This window comes from Nothobranchius furzeri, chromosome 3 (assembly GCF_043380555.1).
Source record: "Nothobranchius furzeri strain GRZ-AD chromosome 3, NfurGRZ-RIMD1, whole genome shotgun sequence".
NCBI classification, from domain to species: domain Eukaryota; kingdom Metazoa; phylum Chordata; class Actinopteri; order Cyprinodontiformes; family Nothobranchiidae; genus Nothobranchius; species Nothobranchius furzeri.
In genome coordinates this window covers 41,437,806-41,456,070 of record NC_091743.1, presented here as the reverse complement: position 1 = coordinate 41,456,070, position 18,265 = coordinate 41,437,806, and the positions used below count along the sequence as shown (strand labels likewise).

The 18,265-nt window shown below is 43.7% G+C and overlaps 1 protein-coding gene across 3 annotated transcripts in view; it reads left to right on the top strand.

Moving 5' to 3' along the window:
• Nucleotides 1–18,265, top strand: part of phactr3b (phosphatase and actin regulator 3b) — an 87,735-nt gene that overhangs the window by 24,863 nt on the left and 44,607 nt on the right. For 2 of the 3 annotated variants that reach the window (XM_054748169.2, XM_054748178.2), the window contains exons 2-8: nucleotides 1,431–1,589; nucleotides 1,995–2,069; nucleotides 2,218–2,358; nucleotides 2,938–3,168; nucleotides 4,215–4,410; nucleotides 4,601–4,791; nucleotides 7,468–7,621. In XM_054748169.2, coding sequence (XP_054604144.2) covers nucleotides 1,431–1,589; nucleotides 1,995–2,069; nucleotides 2,218–2,358; nucleotides 2,938–3,168; nucleotides 4,215–4,410; nucleotides 4,601–4,791; nucleotides 7,468–7,621 — 1,147 coding nt within the window. The remainder of the gene's footprint in view (nucleotides 1–1,430; nucleotides 1,590–1,994; nucleotides 2,070–2,217; nucleotides 2,359–2,937; nucleotides 3,169–4,214; nucleotides 4,411–4,600; nucleotides 4,792–7,467; nucleotides 7,622–18,265) is intronic. The other variant, XM_054748171.2, reaches the window with a different exon arrangement.

Here is an 18,265-nt window from a genome sequence, read left to right as displayed (position 1 = left end):
AAATGTAGAAGAATAAACTTAGTGGTTTTAGATATTTCTGGTCAACAGAAGGAATATCCTGCAGCAATTCTAAGGTTTTATCTAAGGTTTAATAGATATCGGCCGATTTGGGGTTTTCGATTGCCAACGTCAACGTGTAGAGGTCACGGTCAGCCTGTGGCCGACCGGGTTAGGGCTGCAGATAGTTTGGGTCAGGTCAGCATTCAGATGTTTTCCAGCTTCTTTCCTCCTAAAAACTCACTAATCGTTACAATCACAACAATCAATAATCTGACGCACAACATTTCTGAACCTAAATTCGTTTTTAAACACTTGAACCAATTGTCGGATCCTACTTTTGTGCGCTGCTCAGTATAAAAATCAAACCTTTAGCTAAAGTTAATCACACAAATCAATGAAGTGACCAAGTATTATAGTTGATCCGGTGTCGAACTGGCTGGAGGTACAGTAGTAAATCCTCTGATGCAGGCCACAGTGGTGTTCGGGCCAAGTTCAGCCGGTCTTCAGGAGCTCTGAGTTTGGTGACGATGTAAAATTGAATCCTGCTAAAAGCGTAGTCACGATCTGTCGAACTAAAGAGGACAAATGTGTCAGATGTCCTGACTCCAGGTCGTCTGGCTTTATGTTTCTAATGAAGTGAAACACCTGGGTCATGTGTTGACAGACAGCCTGTCAGATGATGAGGACATTTATCATCAATGCCGAATGTTATATTTAAATGTACTGTGTTGGAAATGTAAACATTGTTCTGTTGAAGTCAGACTGAACTCGTTTAGAGCCCACTGTGCCTCACCGTACTGCAGCAGGTGGCTTTAAGACGCGGTAAAACCGCCCAGATGCACCAGAGAAGGCGAGCTGGCGGGGTCAGCACGTTGAAAGCTGTTTTAAGAAATGTTATGTTTCATTCATGTTTATATTTAGCGTCTGTAAATGTTAAATGTAAGATTGCTAGTTTCTCCACTGAACCAAGTCTCCACACATTTTTTTCTCAGAAATCTTCAGTTACCGCTGTGGATGCACAGAACATTGCTCTAGAAACAAAGATATGTACAGTTGTGTCAATACTACAGGCCGTAAACTCGCTCAGCTGACTCCCACGCTCCCTGCCGTGATCTGTAGGCATCCCAGAATAGTAAAACCAGTGGGGAGTGCAGCTGCAGATGTGCGCACCAACCTCAGAGAGGCTGAATTTATTTATTCTCTGTGTGTTTTTCCAAGATGTTTAAAGAAGTGTCCCATTGTGTGCCAGAAACCGCGTGGCTCACACGGTCCAACAATGCTGTCCTCTGTCCTCTCTGCTGGAATCAATAAAGCTTTTTGCAGCCTCTGACCCAGATTGTGTCGTGATGCGTCCGGAGGTCTCGGCCTGTTGTGTTAGGAGTGGTTCAACTGTACAAGTGCTGTTTTAAGGCGGATGATTTGTGTTGTAGATGCGATGGACCAGCAGAGGGCGCTGCATTCTGGCTGTGTGGTCTCAGGGGTCCGCACACCTCCAGTCCGGCGCAACAGCAAGCTGGCCAGCCTGGGGCGCATCTTCAAGCCATGGAAGTGGAGGAAAAAGAAAAACGAGAAGCCGAAGCCTTCAGCCAGTGAGTGTGGTGGGAACTTGTGACTAGAGGTTGACCGATATTTTCTATTGCCGATACCGATGCCGATATGTGGGAATAACATCAGCTGATGCACAAAATTTCTGAAACTGAATTTAACTAACTGTTGAATCTTAACTTTGTGCACTGCTCAGTGTTAAAGTCAGACACCTAAATAAAGCCAGTTTAGAGTATTTATTATGCAGAAGTTATTAGTGATGCACCTGACTTTAAATCGGCTTTACTAAGGACAAGTATCGGCCTGAGGTATCGGCCGGCCGATATATCGTCTACCCTTACTTGTGATGTGGGTGGGGGTGGGGGTGGGGGGTGGGGGGGGGTGATTTGGACCTAGCATGGGGACAGGAAGCAGGTTGGGTGGATTTTCTGAACGCTGGTGTTGTTTAGCAGCAGAGAAGAAGGCTGCTGTACGTCAGAAGAAAGATGACCACGTCAGGCGGAACACCGAGGAGACAGAAGCTGGTGCGAAACACACACACACACACACACACACACACACACACACACACACACACACACACACACACACACACACACACACACACACACACACACACACACACACACACCACTTCGCTGTCTCACTGTGGTCCTCTCTGTGGTTCTGCAGAGTCAGATCAGGCCTGTGGGGGGGACGGTGAGGACCCAGACACCCCAACCCAATCCGACAGAGAGGACAGAGACGAGGAGCCCGTGGCGCCTCTGGCCAGCACCAACGAGGACCTGGGCAGTGATTTAGATTCATCAACAGGTCAGAGAGCACACAAAACACAACTGTTTGCTTTAAATTCAGAGGCGGCAGCGATGAGGGGCACATTAGGGCCAGAAGGCGAGATTTCTAACAATCATGTCTTTTATGTACATGAACAGCTAGAACGAATAGTCCTACATTTGTGAGAAATATCATTTTTATTGATTAAAGGCATAAATGACAAAAAAAGGATGATGATGATATTTGATATAATGTTGGAAAACAATGTCTAAAATCTTTTTTTAATTCTTACATATTATAATAATGTTTGAATCAGGAGACAGAAGTTAAATAAAAGTTAATGATGCTAAACCTGGAAAACTCTAACCAAAAGCACCAAAGGGCCTCTGTTATAATGGGGGCCAGTGCATTTCATTATTTGACTTCTTTGAATAAATACTGTAGTGATCTTCTGGGATTTGTAGATTTATTATTCAATTATTAATACATTTTATTGGTATGTGATAATAAATTATTAGAATGCATGGAAATCACTGGGTCAGCTTGTCTTAAGCGTGTCTCTGATTTGTCCACCAGGGGGAGACAGAGACTCAAAAACAAACCTTTGTCTGTTTTTAGTACAAGATGTGGCCGAAGACTCCAAAGCAGCTGGAGATACCAACCAGAGTGAGGATGGAGAGGACGAGACCACCTCACTCAGTGACCCCAGTGAGGCTCAGATGGTGGGGACGGTGGAGACAATCCAGGAGAAACAGGAAGTGACATCAGTAAAGCCTCAGAGACGAGCCAGCACCCCCCCTCCTCCAAGGCTTCCTGTCAAAATGCTCACCCGACTGGGCAGCTTAGATGGTAAGTTTACACACTCACACACACACACACATACACACACACACACACACACACACACACACACACACACACACACACACACACACACACACACACACACACACACACACACACACACACACACAGAATCAAACCTCGCCTCCTTTCATAATTTTATTTAGTTAAATTTTACAGTTTATTTTTTGTTAGAATTATAGTTTTTTGCAATAAAAGTTACTGAAAAAAATGTCCATCCATCCATCCTTCCTTCCTTCCTTCCTTCCTTCCTTCCTTCCTTCCATCCATCCATCCATCCATCCATCCATCCATCCATCCATCCATCCATCCTTCCTTCCTTCCTTCCTTCCTTCCTTCCTTCCTTCCTTCCTTCCTTCCTTCCTTCCTTCCTTCCTTCCTTCCTTCCTTCCTTCCTTCCTTCCATCCATCCTTCCATCCTTCCATCCATCCATCCATATAATAAATTGGGCAAAAGGAATTTTTGTATTTAACCAGGAATATATATGGGCAAGCCAAATAGTTTCCAACACTTTTGTCCACGGTTTCCACGGTGGCCCCATGGGGGTTTACCCAGAAATAATTTTGCCCACATAGATTTTAACGGGCTTTGGTTTTCAGAAGGTTGGACTCGGCCCAATAAAATCTTTGTGGGTAAATATTCAGCACAGATTGCTTATGGAGCCCATTTATGTGAGCTCTCAGCTGCTTTTTGAAGGAGACCCCTGAGTCCACTGATCTCAGGCTCAGGGTTAGGGTTAGGGTCTGGGGGCCACAGCAGCAAATGTCTTTAACCTGGTGCGTCTCCAGTCTCCAGGTCTCCAGTCCATCACAGGGACACACACCCAGTCACACGCTCACACAACCAGGAACATGACTTCATAGGAATGTAAAGGAAAACAACGCACATTTTCTCCATAAAGCCAGTTTGTGAATGCTCATTGCAGTTTCATTAAGTTTTCGGTTCACAAAAATGTGTAAAGAAAATGTCTTTTTAAGTTTAACAATAAAAACTTTGGTCCTGATTCACCCCCTTTCTGCTCATCCTCCAGCTGCTCCTCCAGTTCCTGTCAAAAAGTCCCCAGCCACCTTACCCAGGAACTTCTCACTCCCCAAAGATCCTCATGGTTCTCTGTTGAGGGCAAGGATCTCCACACCCACTGGGTCCCCCCACCTGGGGGCGCTGCCGCCCAGCTGCATCATCGAGGAGCTGCACCGCGCGCTGGCCACCAAACACAGGCAGGACAGGTCAGGTCATCACACACCACTGGACAGATACAGACAGTCCCTGTTAAGATGGCCCTCATCAGCCACATCTGGATACTTCTATCAGGATTGCTGATTTGGTTTCTGCTGATCAGGATTTCATGCTGTAAAACTAGACCACAGTCATCTGAAGTCATCACTGACAGGCCTTTCCTGTGACCCTTGATCTCAGTTTGCAGGTGAAGGACTGTCGCTCCTCTCAGAAGCGCAGGCTGGACGGTCGTCTGTCTCGTACCTCCAGCACAGAGAGCGAACCGCTTGGCGAGTCAGACGGCAAGAAATCGTCTGACGAGAACAAGGAAAACTGGCGTCTGGATCAATACCTGAGCGACCAGGACAGCTGGAACGAGTCTGTGATCTCTGGTAGGTCCGCTGACAGCAGACACGTGGTTGTGACCCTTGCTGTGCAACGCTAACCACCGATCCAGAGGAGAGACGAAGCAGCCTTAATCTCTGCTGTCTGCTGCCATGATGACAGGTAGCTTAGTACCGATGTTTAAAACACAGGCTGGTGTTCGGTTTCTGCTGCCAATCAGCATCTCACTAATTCACAGCAGTGCATAATGGTCTCTGCCTGACGACGCCTTTACCAAAGAACAAACGGTAAAGGAGAGGAGTCAGATGTGACAAACACATCCAGCACATGCAGGGTGTGATCTAAGCACTAACCGGCTATAAGATGTCAGGATAACGGGTTTAACGCGAAGTCCTCTGAAGACGGAACTGCTTTCATTTCAACATACCTAAACAAAGACCTGAAGATCCAGCTAGAATGCTCTTCATGTCCGCCCGATTCATCAGAGAAAGTATTTAACCTCCAAATGAAAAGATTCCATTGAAATGAGAGGCGCTGCCTTACGTTTGACACACCGATTGTTGCAGTAGCTGATGCTCAGGTCAGAAAAACAAGATGGTCTTTATTTCTCCCAATGAGTCGTGGAGGATGGCTGCTTATACTGAGCCAGGATTCTCTGGAGGTTTCTTCCTGTTAAAAGGGAGTTTTCCTCTCCACTGTCGCTGCATGCTTGCTTAGTATGAGGATTGCTGTATAGTCACTGACACTAGTCAGTGACTTGATGCAATTTGCTGGGTTCCTTATATAGGAAACATTATTTCTGATTGGCTTAATGAACTGACCTGAATTGGAATGTTTATTATGTGAAGTGCCTTGAGATGACTCTTGTCGTGATTTGGCGCTGTATAAATAAACTTGAATTGAATTGAATTTGATTATGAATAAAACAGTGACATCTAGTGGCTGAAATCTTTAATAGCAACTCATCTCAGCCCACTGCAGGTGACCCTCCCACCTAAACAGTGATAACATGCATACATGGATGACCTGATAGCACATTTTTCCAAACTGAGATACTTACACGGGAGTACTCGCCTATGTACGAACCACCGCCAGTGTTTTGTAGATGTAAATAACTATTTTGGCCCATCAGAAATGCATTTCTGTGTAGTACTTATAAATATTTACTATCTTGACAGTCTAACTGCTAACGTGCAATGCCGTCTCCTTAAAACAGCTCCGCTCTTTCAACTTAAAGCGTTTACACCACCGTGAGTTTCACACTGGACTTCTATTTTGACAGGAAATCTTCCTTTCAGATTTGATCCCTGGATGCACCAGGTGTGTTGTTTCTGCAGGTGACGTGTACTCGTACATAGCCAGAGAGTCTCCTGTTGGTAACTGTAATGTGAAACTCATATTAGGCTTCATAATTTCATTCCTGCACAAACAGCTGATCAGCTTAGATAGTAAATATGTATAACCTTTACACAGAAACACACGTCAGAACTAGTGATGCACTGATATGAAATTATTGGGCTGATACCGATATCCGATATTAAGATCACTGTTATGGCCGATAACCGATATTTGCCAATACCGATATACTGGCATTAATTCTTCTAAAATCAGTAGATTTTGTATAAAATGAAAATTATTAAAGCTGAATTAATGTTATTAGTACGCACTGATTTATGCTTCTGTGATGATTACAACCACTGTCACATGACTAAACAAACCCACACCACCCCCCTCGCCCTCTGAAACTCACAAACAAATGGAAACAAGATGGAAAAAATATGGGTTGTTAATATAAGCCCAGTTTTATTCATCAGACCGATACCGATGTGTTAAAAAATGACCGATATTGGTGCCGATATACTGTGCATCCCTAGTCAGAATATCCAAAATATAATTCTGGCTGTACTGTACAGGTGATCGAGCAGGGACTGTTGATTGAAATCAACAAAATCGTCTCCCAACATTATTTTAGTGACTTAGATGGATGAGAAGAGCTTTGGTACTGGCCTTAGGGAGCATCTGCTACTGATCTGGTGCTGAATGCTGCTGGTGGGAAACAGCTCAGTGACTCTGATCCACATCAGTCAAAAGAAAAACACCCCTAACCTTATGGTAGCATGGTTTCAGTCATGCCTTTGGAAACAGACGTGCTTTTAAATATGTTAATTCTTTATTCAGTTAAACCTGCTGCTCAGGAACAACGGCGTCCCTACAAATATTCTGATGACCTGAAACAGGTGTAGCGTTATGAATATGCTATTTTAGTTAGTCAAAACAACATCTTGCCCTCAGACTCGCCTCGCACCAGATGGAGATTCTGAACTGACGCACACACACCAACACTTCAGCATCCAAATCCATATTCATCCATCATTAGAGAGTTAGTCCTGGTGATTGTTTCGAATAATTATAAAATAAATATTCTTAAATGTCCCATATTTCTCTTTTCTTCTCTCTAAGTCAATACAAAGTGTTTGAATAAAATTCCCTGTGGTAAAAACAACCTCTTCTGATTCTAAGGTAAGATTAATCTCTTTACCTTAATAAAGTGTAAGACTATACCAACTAGATTCCGCTACACAGGATTCAAAAGCAGGTTTCTGTCGACTCTTAGCAGAAAGTACAGAAGCGTACTGTGTGGGGATTAGAGTCATCAGCAGGTTGTTAGGAAAACTAATCCCAGCGTTCCTTTACTGATTTGAGTTCACGTTGAACATCAACAGGAACGCTCCCCCGCCGGATGAGGAAGGAGCTGCTGGCCGTGAAGCTCCGAAACCGGCCGAGCAAACAGGAGCTGGAGGACCGCAACATCTTCCCGGTCCGCAGCGACCAGGAGCGGCAGGAAATCCGCCAGCAGATAGAGATGAAGCTGGCCAAGTGAGTCGCTGTGTGTGGACCCAGATCAGCATCCCATCAGCTCCCCTCATCAGACCCCCATCCCTCTCATCACGCTACACCTCATGTATGTCTGCATGAACACCCAGCATCAGTCCTGTCTGCTTTAATAACTGTTAAACCTGTCGGTGTCCTTAACTACACTCATATTCTGTAGGGGTTAGGGATGTGTTGTGGTCAAATCCTGGCGATACGATACGTATCGCGACACAGGAGAGGCGGTACGATATTTCACGATGTGTTGCAGTAAATTCAACCAGAGGATATCAGCGATTTTTGTAGACTGAAGTAATTATAGGAAGATTCAATAAACAGTCCAAAGTGATACGTAACATGTTTAACATGAGGTAATAGAAGGATTTACATTTCAGTGGTGGAAACAAATCCCACTGCACCCTGCTGCCATCTAGTGGTCGGCCTTTGAATTGCACCAAAAGAAACAATACACAAAGCTTTGCACGTTAATTCTTCCAAAAATTCGATACATAGCTTTTGAATATCGATATAATATCACAGGAAAAACATTGCGATATATTGTCACATCGATATTTTCTTACATCCCCAGTAGGGGTCATGATGATGTCACCACAGACGTCTCAGTTAGTCACAAATAAAAAGGGATTCGTCGTGTGATTCAGATCATCAAGCTGCAAAAAAGTAATCCATGCTGAAATGGTAGATTTGTGCCTCCTTCGTTTCACAGGGACTGCTTTTACTGTTGGACCACAAATGATGTTATGTTCTGATTAATGACAAGAAAGTCAGAGGAAACAAAGCAAGATGGCTGAAAGTTCGGGACTCAATCAAAGGGGAAAGACATTTGTACCAAACCGTGTCCTGTTCCACACTGAAACAGTTCCCCTCAGTTTTTACAATGAGGTGCCCTGATTCACCCTGCTTTAAACAGAGGAGACACACACACACACACACACACACACGCACGCACGCACGCACGCACACACACACACACACACACCCAACGTGGAGCTGCATCACCTCCACTCTGTTTAACTCCTCAAGAAGCCATTCCTACACCTGCTTTCACACAGATGCAAAAGTCCATTTATTACACTAATTCAGCTTAGACTGAGAGACCATTTAAAACCTGCAGAACCTTTAGCAGACTACTGCGGGTTACAGACTGGTGCAGGAGAGCCACTGGCGCACTGGGAGCACATCCTTTCACTGAAGCAAGTGCTAGTGGGAGCAGGAAGCCCTTGGTTCAGAGTCCTGCTGACTTCTGATGACTTAACTTAGAGAAATGTTCTCTGGCTTTATCCTTTTGGAGCACGGATTCATCCTTCCTCAGTGATGGCACCATGTGGATCCTCTGTTCAGCTTGTTCTGTTAATGAAATGATCGACAAACGGAAACAAGAACGGGCCGGATTCATCACCTCTCATCGGAGCTAACCACCAGACCGGGACGGCGTCCCCACTGGCTAGCGGAGCTAACTGCCAAACAGGGCACGAGTCACTACTAGCTAGCAGAGCTAGTCGCCAGACCGGCCCGACGTCACCATCAGACAGCGGAGCTAACCGCCAGACCGGGCCTGTCTTGCTTCACCATCAGCTGGCGGAGCAAACCGCCAGACCAGGGCCGGCTTCACCTCTAAACAGCGGAGCTAAGCGACGGGCCAAGCCAGAACCCACTATCAACTAACGGGGTGAGTGAACAAGGATGCCTCCAAAAAAAATAATAACGTGACTGAGGAGGAATTGGAAGACATAAAGAGATCACTAAACTTCATGTCAGAAGAAATGTCAACAATCTCGAAGCAGCAGAAAGCAATATTGGAATTAGTAGAAGAGGTCAAAGACTTGAGAAGACAAAATGAAGAAAAGGACAAAAGAATTGCTATGCTGGAAATTCGAGTGTCTGAGCTGGAACAATACTCTAGAATAAATGATGTAATAGTGACTGGACTTGAAACAATGCACAGGACTTATGCTAGGGTAACAGCAGCAGAAAGTAGAGATCCACCAGAGCATGAATTAAACAGCTTAGAGAAACAGGTAATAGACTTTCTTGGCAGCAAAGGGATAAACATAGATAGCAAGGATATAGAGGGGTGCCATCCTCTTCCAAGTAAGAACAAAAATCTGAAACCTGCAATCATTATCAGATTGGTGAACAGAAAACAAAAGAAAGAATTGCTTAAGCAAGGAAGAAAGCTGAAGGGAACAAATGTATATATAAACGAACACCTCATTAAGAAATATGCAGACATAGCAAGGCAAGCAAGACTTCTGAGAAAGCAGAAAAAAATACAATCAACATGGACCTCAAACTGCAAAGTGTTCATTAAATTGAACAGGTCTCCAGAGCAGGCAAAGATTTTGGTTATCAAAGAAATGGCAGAACTAGAAAGATACAAGTGAATAATATGGATAAGAAATACTGATAAATTAAAGAAAATAAAAATTATGAAGAACTTGCAGGCTACCAGTAGGGCTACTGAATAGTAAAAAAATGAGGAAATAAATTAGTTTACATGGACACAGAGGATAAAATATATGACATTGATAATAAGATAGATGAAAGCTTTTTTGATTTAAGCATAAATTGTGATTATTATGAAGATGAAAAATTGAACAGTGAGATAATTACAGGAGATAGGCTATCAATTATCCACATCAACAGTAGAAGTTTGTTTGGTAAATTACAAATAATACAAGATTATTTCAGTAATCTTGAAAATAAATTTAGTGTGATTGCAATAACAGAGACATGGCTCAGGAACGACATGATGGATGGAGTTCAAATAGAGGGATATGAACTTTTTTTTGCTAATAGAACATACAAAAGAGGAGGTGGGGTAGCTTTGTTTATTAGAACAGATTTGAAATGTAAATTAGTTGAAGACATGACAATGATTGAGGATGGGGTCATGGAAGTAATAACTGTGGAAATTACCAATAATACATCAAAAAATATCCTGGTTGGTTGTGTTTATAGAGCACCTGGTGCTTGTATTAAGACATTCACTGAAAGAATCAGTGAATTGGGCGATCACATAAAGAACAAAACCTTGCTCTTGTGTGGAGACTTTAATATTAATATAGAGCTGCCTGCTGGACAGAAAACAAATGATTTCATCAATTCTCTGTACAGTTTAGGATTATTTCCGTTAATCACCAAACCAACCAGGATCACAGCACATAGTGCTACTATAATTGATAATATATTTACAAATAAAAAAGATGATGTATTGAGGAGTGGGGTATTGATGGCTGATATTAGTGATCATCTGCCTGTCTTTGCAGTACTGAAAAATAAACAATTGATAAAGCAAGAAACCTCGTTAAATTACAAACGAGATAGATCATTTAGAGCATGGGAAGCGCTAAAGAAGGATCTTGAAATGCAGAATTGGGAGGAAGTATATGTAAGGGATGTCAACACTGCATATAAGTCCTTCATGGAAAAATTGATGAAATTATATAATAATAACTGTAAATTATTCAAAAGTAGTGGTAAAAGGGTAGATCAACCATGGATGACTAAAGGAATAAGAAATGCATGTGCAAAAAAAACCCCAGCTGTATAGGAATTTTTTAAAATCACAGACAAGAGTAACAGAAGACCGATATAAAAAATATAAAAACAAATTAATAGCAATAATTAGGAAAAGGAAAAAAGATTATTATGGTGAATTATTGGAAAAGAATAAGGCTAATACAAAGGCTACATGGGGAATAATAAATAGTGTGACGAACAGAAATAAAACTACATCTAAGGTACCAAATTACTTTGTCAAGGACAATGTAGACATTTATGATGTAAAAGAAATCTCTAATGAATTCAATGATTTTTTTGTAAATGTAGGGAGGAGTTTGATGGGTCATGACACTTTAATTGAAGACAATTTGAATACAGTAGTAAATAATGTCAGTAGTATTTTCCTTGGCAAAGTAGAAAAGGAGGAAATACGAGAAATTGTAAAAAACTGTGGAAATAAGCGATCAACTGATTGTGAGGATTTGGACATGATGACTGTAAAGACCATAATAGAATCTGTTATTGATCCTTTTACTTATATATGTAATTTGTCACTTTCTACTGGAGTCTTCCCTGATGCTATGAAAATAGCAAAAGTGGTTCCACTGTTTAAGAATGGTGATAAACATAATTTCACAAATTATAGGCCAGTGTCACTACTTCCACAGTTTTCCAAAATACTAGAAAATGTCTTTGCATCACGGTTGGATAAATTTATTGAAAAAAATATGATCTTACATAATGAACAGTATGGATTCAGGACCCAACATTCAACAACAATGGCAATAATGGATTTAACAGAGAAAATATCTGAAGCAATAGACAATAGAGAATACTTTATTAGTGTTTTTATTGACTTAAAGAAAGCTTTTGATGTTATCGATCATTCAAGGTTACTGCAAAAATTATATCAGTATGGAATACGAGGGGTTGCTCATCAATGGGTCAGAAGTTATTTAGATAACAGAAAGCAATATGTTCAGATAAATGGCATTACATCAGAGCTACGAAATATTGCTTATGGAGTGCCACAAGGGTCGGTCCTTGGACCAAAATTGTTCAACCTGTATATCAATGATTTGGTAAATGTGTCTGACAAACTAGGTTCTGTTTTGTTTGCAGATGATACAACACTGTTTTATTCAGGGTCTGATATAAATGAAGTAACTCATGTGATAAATATTGAACTGATAAAAGTTAAAAACTGGTTTGATATAAATAAATTAACACTTAATCTTAAAAAAACTAATTTCATTCTATTTAATGACAAAGAAAATATAGACGTAATATTAAAAATAGATAACATGGAAATTCAAAGGGTAAAAGAAATCAAAATTTTGGGAGTAATGATTGATGAAGCTCTAAGCTGGAAATCACACATAGGCTATATAAAAGGTAAAGTGGCCAAAGCCATTGCAGTATTATATAGCGTGAAGTTTCTACTAAATAGTGAAGGATTGTTATTACTATACAATGCACTAATTCTGCCATACTTAAATTACTGTGTAGAAATCTGGGGAACTGCATATAGAACGTATACACAACCTTTGTTTGTTTTGCAGAAAAAAGCAATGAGAATTATAGACAACACTCATAGTACAGCTCCATCTAATCCATTATTTATAAAATATAAAGTAATTAAATTTCATGATTTGGTCAACTGGAGAATATTGCATATAATGTATAAAGCAAATAAAGGTACATTGCCAAAGAATATTCAGCATATATTTGAAAAGAGAGATAGCATTTATTCGTTGAAGGGATTTGAAATCTTCAAAAAACCTAAATTTAGAACAAGAATGAAGGAAATGAGTATATCTGTGAATGGTATGAAGTTGTGGAATTGCCTGGACAGAGAATGGAAAGAGTCAAGAACTCTAAAAGTGTTCAGTCTACACATTAAATCACGTGTGTTGAGTGGATATGACAACGGACAATTGATGTGGACATAGTAATTAACAAATGTGAACAGTTACGGGACTGAAAGAACTGGTGAGGGACTGCACAAATATAAATTGATATTTAAGTTTAAAAAGGGGGTAGAAATAATAAGATTTTTCTTCTACCTTCTCCCTTTCATTCAAATATATATTGTGTTTTCATGAATATTGTTTAGTGTCTGTTGTGTTATTTTTTATTGAATGAAATAAAGATAATAAAAAAAAAATGAAATGCTATTGAATATGTAAATATGATCATTTTAAACATTTAAGTGACTGAATAATAGAAAATGACCGGATGACGGACAAGTAAAAATCCAGCACACCTTCTGCTCTAACTGATCCAGAAGTGGGTCCATTTTTAACAAATGAAATGCAGAGATAAACTCTCAGCTCTCGCTTCATTCCTACATAAATCCTGACTTCGAGCACGGGTGTCGGGTTGGACCGTTTTATGCTTTCCTTGCTCATGTGGTCCAGCTGTGGTTTAGTTCTTGCGTGCCCAAATGCTTCCTAGATGCAGAGGTGGAATTACAGAGCATAATCGGATTTGTTCAGCAGGCTGATTTGGTGATTCTGATTCTGATTAGGCTCTTGGTGTACCCAGTGGAGCACACGTGGGTGCAGCTCTCTCCGGTGAGCTGGAGTGAACGAGTTCAGCGTTTTGGACTCACACAGAGTTGAATCTGTTGTTGTAGCTGTTTACCTCAGAGAGCAGGTTCAGTTGTTTCTACAAACCTTTGAACACAGTTGTGATAACAGCACTTTAGTTTGTGGTGGACCTTTATCTAGACTTTAGTGGGATAGAAGCTGTAAACACATTCATATAGCTCAACGTGAGAAAGACTCAGCTAGTTCCATGCGTCAGCCTGAAGAAGCCGGCAGCCGTCGGCGAAACTGTAGCTACAAAACAGGTAAACAAAACTGTTTCTGTGTTTTAAAAGAACAAAAGCATGGAATTAGAACCACGACACAGCAAGAACACACCTAAGATGTTCAAAGACTCAGCTAGGTTTGTTAAAGAGCAAGTCACCCCCAAATCAATTTTTTTTGCTGATAAACTACATAAACAGTGTCTAATCTAGCTGTAAACACATCTAGTCAATAATTTAGCACTCACCTGCATCTTAGTTAGAATATAAATATTCAGCTTAAAACTGTCAGTGTCGCACCCTCTTCAGGTAAAAACTCTGTACTGCATTTGAATTTAAATCTGCCATCGCTATTGGCTAAGAGGTATGACGTTAACTGGTACATTATGATGTCACAATGTCTTTGTGAGCCTGTGTGTGTGCGCGTGTGTGTGTGTTTGTTCGTGGCTCCGCCCTCTTGGTCAGCCAGGCAACAGCATTTGTTGCATTTTTCAAACAGGAAGTGGGAGTGGAGTTAGGCTCTGGTAGGGGGTGACTTGCTCTTTAAATAACTGCTTGTGTCGCCTAACCTCGTCACAACCGATACAAACTACGACATTTAATGAATCTTTAATGTGGTCATTTCCCAGTTTAATGTTAAACTTGTTTATAGTGAACAGGCTGACGCAGAAGCTCCACCCACCTGGCTCCGTTTACCTGCCACTGATGCAGATGTCACAATAACAAAACATGCTTTTATGGATTACATTTATTACCTTTGCAATCAAATTCTCTAGTTTTATTTTTGTAATGGTATTAGTGATTGCTTTTTCATACTTTCTTGTATTTTCCTTCCATTTTACATTCAACTTCAATAAAAGAAAAACTGAATCAGCATTTTAATAACAGATAAATATTAAATATTCTCTATATACAATAATAAGAAAATAAACTGAATTTATATCATCCATCCATGATCTATAGCTGCTTACAGAGGAGGACTGGCAACCTGAGAGATCTGGAGCATCCCAGACCGGCCGATGTGCTGTGGCCCGTTGGTGTCATCCATCCATCCATCCATCCATCCATCCATCCATCCATCCATCCATCCATCCATCCATCCATCCATCCATCCATCCATCCATCCATTTTCATCTGCTTATCCGGAGTCGGGTCGCCGGGGCAGTAGCCTAAGGCGAGAGGCCCAGACTTCCCTCTCCCCAGCCACTTGGGCCAGCTCCTCCGGGGGAATCCCAAGGCATTCCCTGGCCAGGTGAGAGACATAGTCCCTCCACCGTGTCCTGGGTCTACCTTTAGGCCTCCTCCCGGTTGGACGTGCTCAAAAAACCTCACCAGGGAGGCATCCAGGAGGCATCCTGACCAGATGCCCGAGCCACCTCAACTGGCTGCTCTCGATGTGGAGGAGCAGCGGGTCTACTCTGAGCCCCTCCCGAATGACCAAGCTTCTCACCCTATCTCTAAGGGAGAGCCCAGCCACTCTTCGGAGAAAAGTAATTTCAGCAGCTTGTATCCGCGATTTCGTTCTTTCGGTCACTACCCAAAGCTCATGACCATAGGTGAGGATAGGAACGTAGGTTGACCGGTAAATCGAGAGCTTCGACTTCTGACTCAGCTCTCTCTTCACCATGACAGACCGGTACAACGCCTGCATCACTGCAGATGCAGCACCAATCCACCTATCGATCTCATGCTCTAACTTTCCCTTACTCGTGAACAAGACCCGAGATACTTAAACTCCTACACTTGGGGCAGGACCTCATCCCTGACCCGGAGAGGGCATTCTACCCTTTTCAGAATCAAGACCATGGTCTCAGATTTAGAGGAGCTGATTCTCATCCCAGCTGCTTCACACTCGGCTGCGAACCGCTCCAGCGAAAGCTGAAGATCACGTTCTGATGAAGCCAACAGGACCACATCATCTGCAAAAAGCAGAGACCTGATCCTCAGGCCACCAAAACGGATGCCCTCCACACCTTGGCTGTGCCTAGAAATCCTGTCCATAAAATTTATGAACCGAATCGGTGCCAAAGGGCAGCCTTGGCGGAGTCCAACTCTCACTGGGAACGAGCCCGACTTACTGCCGGCAATGCGGACCAAGCTCTGACACCGGTCATACAGGGACCTAACAGCCCGTATCAGAGGACCTGGTACCCCATACTCCCGGAGTACCCCCCACAGGGCCCCCCGAGGGACGCGGTCAAACGCCTTCTCCAAATCCACAAAACACATGTAGACTGGTTGGGTAAATTCCCACGCACCCTCCAGAATCTCCTAAGAGAATAGAGCTGGTCCAGTGTTCCACGGCCAGGACGAAAACCACATTGCTCCTCCTGAATCTGAGGTTCAACAATCCGACAGACCCTCCTCTCCTGAACCCCTGAATAGACCTTACTGGGAAGGCTCAGGAGTGTGATCCCCCTGTAGTTGGAACACACCCTGCGGTCCCCCTTTTTAAATAAGGGGACCAACACCCCGGTCTGCCAGTCCAGCGGGACTGCCGCCGATGTCCACGCGATATTGCAGAGCCGTGTCAGCCAACACAGCCCCACAACATCCAGAGCCTTAAGGAACTCTGGGCGAATCTCATCCACCCCTGGAGCCTTGCCACAGAGGAGCTTTTTACCCACCTCAGTGATCTCAGCACCAGAGATTTGAGAGGCCAACCCAAAGTCCCCAGACTCTGCTTCCTCACTGGAAGGCGTGTTGGTGGGATTGAGGAGGTCTTCGAAGTATTCTGCCCACAGATCCACAACGTCCTGAGTAGAGGTCAGCAGCACACCGTCCCCACTATAGATAGTGTTGGTAGCGCACAGCTGGTACCCGTCAGCTGCCTCTGGAGTCCCACAGGCCAAAAAGACCTGATAGACCTCTTTCTTCAGCTTGATGGCATCCCTAACCGGCGGTGTCCACCAGCGGGTTCTGGGGTTGCCACCACGACAGGCACCGATGATCCTGCAACCACAACTCCAGTCGGCCACCTCAACAATGGAGGCACGGAACAGGGTCCATTCAGACTCAATGTCCCCCACCTCCCCCAGACCATTTTGGAAGTTCTGTCGGAGGTGGGAATTGAAGCTTTTTCTGACAGGAGACTCTGCCAGACATTCCCAACAGACCCTCGCGATACGTTTGGGCCTGCCTGGTCTTGCCGGCATCCTCCCCCACCATCTGAGCCAACTCACCACCAGGTAGTGGTCAGTTGACAGCTCCGCCCCTCTCTTCACCTGAGTGTCCAAGACATGCGGCCGCAGGTCAGATGAAACAACAAAGTCGATCATCGAGCTGCGGCTTAAGGTATCCTGGTGCCAAGAGCACATATGGACACCTTTATGTCTGAACATGGTGTTCATTATGGACAATTCATGATTGGCACGGAAGTCCAATAACAAAACATCACTCGAATTCAGATCAGGGGGTCGTTCCTCCAAACCACACCTCTCCAGGTCTCACTGTCATTGCCCACGTGAGCGTTAAAGTCCCCCAGCAGAACGAGGGAGTCACTGGAAGGAGCACTTTCCAGCACCCCCTCCAAGGTCTCCAAAAAGGGTGGGTAGTCTAAACTTTAGTTTGGTGCATAAGCACAGACCACAGTCAGAACCCGTCCCCCGACACGTACGCGGAGGGAGGCTACCCTCTCATTCACTGGGGTAAACCCCAACATACAGGCACCAAGATGGGGGGCAACTAGTATGCCCACCCCTGCTCGGTGCCTCTCAGTGGGAGCAACTCCAGAGTGGTAGAAAGTCCAACCCCTCTCAAGGAAACTTGTTCCAGAGCCAGAGCCATGCGTTGAGGTGAATCCGACTATATCTAGTCGGAATCTCTCAACCTCACACACCAACTTAGGCTCCTTCCCTGCCAGAGAGGTGACATTCCATGTGCCAAGAGCCAGCTTCTGTAGCCAAGGATCAGACTGCCAAGGTCCCCGCCCTCGACTACCACCTATCACACACTGCACCCGACCCCTTTGGCCCCTCCCACAAGTGGTGAGCCCATGGGAAGGGGGACCCACGTTTCCTCTTTGGGCTGTGCCTTGCCGGGCTCCATGGGCGAAAGCCCGGCCATCAGGCGCTCACCAACGTGCCCTACCTCCAGGCCTGGTTCCAGAAGGGGGCCCCAGTGCTCCACGTCCGGGCGAGAGAAAACGGTTTCCATTCATATAATTCATCATAAGAGGTCTTCGGGCTGCTCTTTGTCTGATCCCCCACCTAGGACCTGTTTGCCATGGGTGACCCTACCAGAGGCAGAAAGCCTCAGACAACTTAGCTCCTAGGATCACTGAGACACTCAAACCCCTCCATCACGGTAAGGTG